Here is a 5,047-nt window from a genome sequence, read left to right as displayed (position 1 = left end):
AGCGCGCAGCGCCGCCTGGCGGGCAGCGGGAGCGCCGCAGGGGCCGAGCTGGGGCGGGGGCGGCTGCCTGGTGCTGGTGGCCCGCCCGCCCGCAGCCTGGGGGGGGTTTCCCTGAGCCTGCGGGCGCCGGGGGACTCACCCGCCTGGGCTGCCCCACCGTGCGCAGAGCGGCCCCCCCGGAGCAGGATGTGGATTAGGGTTGCCCACTTTCTCGTGGCACAAAACTGAACCCTCTAGCCCCGCCCCTTCCCTGAGCGCCCCCCCCCGCCCAGCAGGGAGTTGGGCTGCGGGAGGGGGTGAGGACGAGGGGCTAGAAATGAGGGGTTCAGGGTATGGGAGGAGGGGGGCCTGGGGTGGGGCAGGGAGTTGGGGTACGGGGGGGACTCCAGCTGGGGGTGCGGGCTCTGGGGTGGGGCTGAGGATGAGGGGTTTGGGGTGCAAGAGGGGGCTCCAGGCTGAGGGAGTGGAGCTGAGGGATTTGGAATGCGGGAGGGGGTTGTATGTTGAGGCAGGGTGTTGGGTTGCAGGAGGGGTTATGGGCTTGGGATGCAGGCTCTGGGCTGGGGCCAAGGGATGAGGGGTTTAGGGTGCAGGAGGGGGCTCTGGGTTTGCGGGGGCTCAGGGCTGCAGCAGGGGGTTGGGGCTTGGGGTTGGGGTGCGGGCTTACCTCTGGCAGCTCCCAATCAGAAGTGCAGCGGGGGGCTAAGACAGGCTTCCTGCCTGTTCTGACTCCGCGCTGCGCCCGAGAAGCGGCCAGCAGGTCCGGCTCCTAGGCGGGAGGGGGGCAGATGGTTCTGTGCGCTACTCTCACCCACAGACACTGCCCCGCAGCTCCCACTGGCTGTGGCTCCCCGTTTCCGGACAATGGGAGTGCAGAGTCGGTGCTTGGGGTGGGGGCAGCATGTGGAGCCCCGTTCCCCCCCACACACACACACCTAGGAGCCAGACCTGCTGGCCACTTCCAGGGCGCAGCGGGGAGCCAGAAGAGGCAGGAACTAGCCTGCTTAGCTCTGCAGCACTGCTGACTGGACTTTTAACGGCCCAGTTGGTGGTGCTGACCAGAGCCGCCAGAGTCCCTTTTTGACCGGGCATTCTGGTCAAAAACCGGAAACTTAGCAACCCTATGTGGCACGTGGCTTGGGCCCTGTGGCGTGGAGTCTGCCCGGCTGCCCTGGGGATCAGCTCCTTGCCCTCTGGGTTCTTAGCAGGGCCTCAGCCTCTGACCCAGCCCCCACCTTTCTCCAATGGGTCTGGACTTTCCCTGTCTGCCACACACCATCTCCGTACCCTCTCCCTCTCCCCTCAGCACCCACCCAGCGCCTCTTCCTCTCCTTCCTCGCACCCTGAACACTCCCCTCGCTGGCCAGACAGGGCTATGTCTGCACTGCAGCCGGATGGGCAATTCCCAGCCTGGACAGATGCACACATGCTAGCTCTCCTTGAGCCAGTGTCTAAAAACAGTAGTGTGGCCATGCTGGCACAGGTGGCGGCAGCTTTTAGGGCCTTACTAAAATCCTGCTTGACTCCCTGGGCACGTACTGTGGGGTCTAACCTGAGCCACCGCCTGTGCTGAGGCTGAAATACTGGTTTTGGTGCTAGCTCAAGCTGAGCTAGTATGTACCCATCTATCCATGCTAGAAACACCCTCCCACCCATACCGACAGCGTGATTGCTCATACTTCCCTCTTCATGCGTCAATCGCACAGGGCTGGATAAGGCACAGGCCTCTAGCTCCTGGAGTCATGTGATTACACCAGAACCTCTGCTTTCATTTTCACTTAGCCCTCATGGTTCAGAAGAAAAGCTTGAAAATGTGACCTGAAAATCTGCCTGAACCTGAAACAATAGATTGGAGAGGTGTGATCTGCCCCAGGCATCTCAATGGATAAGCCCCACTGCTCTGGGGGCCCCTACAAACACCCCCCAACAGAGGTCTCTGTGTGCCAGCCAGGAAAAGAGTACAGCAGTCCCACCCCCAGAAGCAGATACTCCTGTCCTGTGGGGAAGTACTGAAGGGCCTCAGTACTGCCATTCTGCCTCTTCTCCTGGGAAAAGAGGGCCCTTTGCTTTTACTCTTCCAAGGGGAGAAAGGGACCTTGAGGGGAGGGGAGGGTGTCCCTCTGCTACCATCATTCTAAGTGGGGGGAAGGACCAGGGGGCAGAACCACGGTGGGCCTATGTCATGGTGTGCTTAGGGTGCCTGAAATTGCCTTAATCTGACCCTGCTCTCCAAAGCTCTTCTCCTCAGCCCCAGATCACAGCTGGTGCATCTAACAGGTCTTTAAGGAGGATCAGTTCTGATTAAGTTCAAAACCTTAGGTGTCATCTCTCAGCTGTGTTCTTAGCCCCTTTATGCTGCTGGAGTAGCCAGATCTCCTCCATTTAGAAAGCCCCTGGTGTAGAGGCAGCATGCTTCTGTTGTCCTCCTTTGCAGCACCCAGCATAGGGACATGTTGGGGCTGAGCCCTGGGGCAGTAGAGGGCATGTCAGCAGCAGAAAGGGTGTGTGGAATGTCTGAACGCATAGGTGGCTGCGAGTATCCACCGTAAATTAGAGCAGCCCCTGGGGTGGCTCTAATTTACACCAGAAGCTCAGCTGGCTCCTGGACGAATTCAGGCACCACAAAACTACCTTTGCACAACCTCTTCCCCTACGACTGGGCTGTGCTTCCTGCGAGGCACAGCTCAGAATCTGGGCCACAGTTGCTGAGGTCAGTGGAGTTACTCAGCAGTCTCTTATAACTGAGATCTTAATCTGGCCCTTGGTCAAGGCTAATCCTACCAAAGGAACCCAGTGAATGAATTTAGAGCAAGACAGCATAGTTTTTAAAAATTTTATATAATGATATACATGCACATGTACAGATAATTGGTTTTGGTCTTTTTCAAGAATGTGCCTGCACCTTTCTAGGTGAGGGCAGCCTGGTTCAGGGATGCTGGGTTTTGTATAACATCTTTAAGGGAACAGGAGGGGAGATGTAAGAATAATCCCATCGCTTACATGAGGATTCAGATGAAGGGACCTCCACTTGTGTGACTGACACATTTTTGATATGAGTGATGGATGCACTGAAGGTTTCTCGGAACAGCAAACATTTCTCTGTGTGAATCAGTACCCAAGTGATCAGATGTGAAATTCTGCTCTTGTGTGGCAATGTCATGCTGGCCAGGGTGGGAGTTATCAAGGCTGGACACTCCAGCAGTCCCATAGTAGTCTTTCGTTTTGTAGAAAATATATGAGGTTCAGACACACAAAATTCTACTTTCAAAATAAACACCAGTGAATTAACTCAATGATTTTGAACTATGTCTATGAAATGTTGGGGGCCTGGCCAGCAGAGTCCAATCCCTCTTTGTCCACTCTTGTCTTGTGCCTGATCACATGTTTCTTCCAAATATGTGGAGAGTTCCAATCCTTTTCCTTCAGACATGGTACACGATCCGTTGGCTGGAGGTTGAACCTAAACAAATTCAGACTGGAAATAAGGTGTACATTTTTAACAGAGAGGATAATTAGCCATTGGAACAATTTACCCAGAGCTGTGGTGGAGTCTCCATCACCGGCAATTTTAAAATTAAGATTGGATGGTTTTCTAAAAGATCAGCTCCCATTCAAACAGGAATTAATTCAAGGAAGTCCTATCACCTATGTTATATGGGAGGTCAGACTGCAAGATCACAGTGGTCCCTTCTATCTTTATAATCTATGAAGGACACAAGAATGTTCAATAATCCAAATGGAAATAGATACCGTGTTAGAATGATTTCTTAGAAAAAAGGTTAATATTGGCCAGGTAAGAGAATATACTAAATTGAAGGTCCCAGTCCTGCAAACAGGTACACAGAGGCTTAGCTTTATGCACAAGCGTAGTCCCACTGACGATGGTAAACCCATGTGTAAAGATAAGCACATTTGTAAGCGTTTTCAGGATCAGGGCTTGCATGTGCACACACATCAAATAGGGAAAATTATTTTAAAATAACATTTCTCTGGAACTTCAAAATCTCCTGTAGAGCAGAATGTTTCTATTGGGTTTATATATTAAAAAGATGATGGGAGCTATCTATTTTAAAACACAACTGCATTGCAGCTATCACCTTTTCTGGATTGCAGCAGAAGCAGATGCTGATTTGATGATGCCTAGGGTCACAGTCCTATAACATGATGAGCATGGGTAGATTCCTGTGCCTGCAGAGAGCTCCACTGAAATCACTGAGGCTGTGTATGGGCCCAGAGATCTGTCCATATGCATCACATTGCAGGATTGGGGAATTAGGATTGCATTCTGCTTTATAACACGTACATGCAGCTCCCACTCAGGTTAACGGAATTGTGTGTATATGTTACAACAGAATTTAATCCAGAGAGAGAAAGCACTGTCTAGAGGTTAAAGCAGACCTGCTTTAGTCCTAGAGTAAGTGATGAAGTGAGCTGTAGCTTCACATCGGATGAAGTGAGCTGTAGCTCACGAAAGCTTATGCTCAAATAAATTGGTTAGTCTCTAAGGTGCCACAAGTACTCCTTTTCTTTTTGCGAATACAGACTAACACGGCTGTTACTCTGAAACCAATCATCTAATAGTTACAGCCTTGCCAATCTGTAGTGACAAGCAACACGGCTGCTACTCTGAAACCTATCTTTTTTTTGGAGTGGGGGGGGTGTTCTTCCTTGCTTGCAGATCATCGAGGCTGAGGTTGGAGGAGAGAGCTACAGTTTTTTGGGAAGGCTGCAGGTTGGGTGGAGGAAGAGAAATGCTAGTCCAGCATAGCTGGGCCTGCTGCACTCATGCTAATCTTGGTCTTAACGCTGCAGAGCCATTCACAACCTGCGCATTGAAGAGGCAGGACCTAAAGCTATAACAGAGACTCTCCCCTCATCTCTCCCTTTCCCATCTTCAGCCTTCTTCCCGCAGGCTCAGCTGCCACACCTTTGCCGCCCCCTCCTGTCACTGACCAGCCACTGTAATAGTGGCTGCAGCACTACGTGTCTGGTCTATGAAGTGATTAATGAAGATGCTGCTGTGTAGTGCACTGGGCACTACACAGGA

At 52.3% G+C, this 5,047-nt stretch overlaps 1 protein-coding gene across 1 annotated transcript in view; it reads right to left on the bottom strand.

Moving 5' to 3' along the window:
* Positions 1–2,819: 2,819 nt before the first annotated feature.
* Positions 2,820–5,047, bottom strand: part of SYNGR1 (synaptogyrin 1) — a 38,173-nt gene continuing 35,945 nt past the window's right edge. Inside the window, exon 4 of the mRNA XM_073326795.1 lies at positions 2,820–3,460. Coding sequence (XP_073182896.1) covers positions 3,290–3,460 — 171 coding nt within the window. The 3' untranslated portion in view covers positions 2,820–3,289. The remainder of the gene's footprint in view (positions 3,461–5,047) is intronic.

The sequence above is a fragment of the Lepidochelys kempii genome, chromosome 1 (assembly GCF_965140265.1).
Source record: "Lepidochelys kempii isolate rLepKem1 chromosome 1, rLepKem1.hap2, whole genome shotgun sequence".
NCBI lineage: Eukaryota > Metazoa > Chordata > Testudines > Cheloniidae > Lepidochelys > Lepidochelys kempii.
Note: the sequence above shows the minus strand (reverse complement) of the source record. Positions and strands in the feature narration are given on the sequence as shown.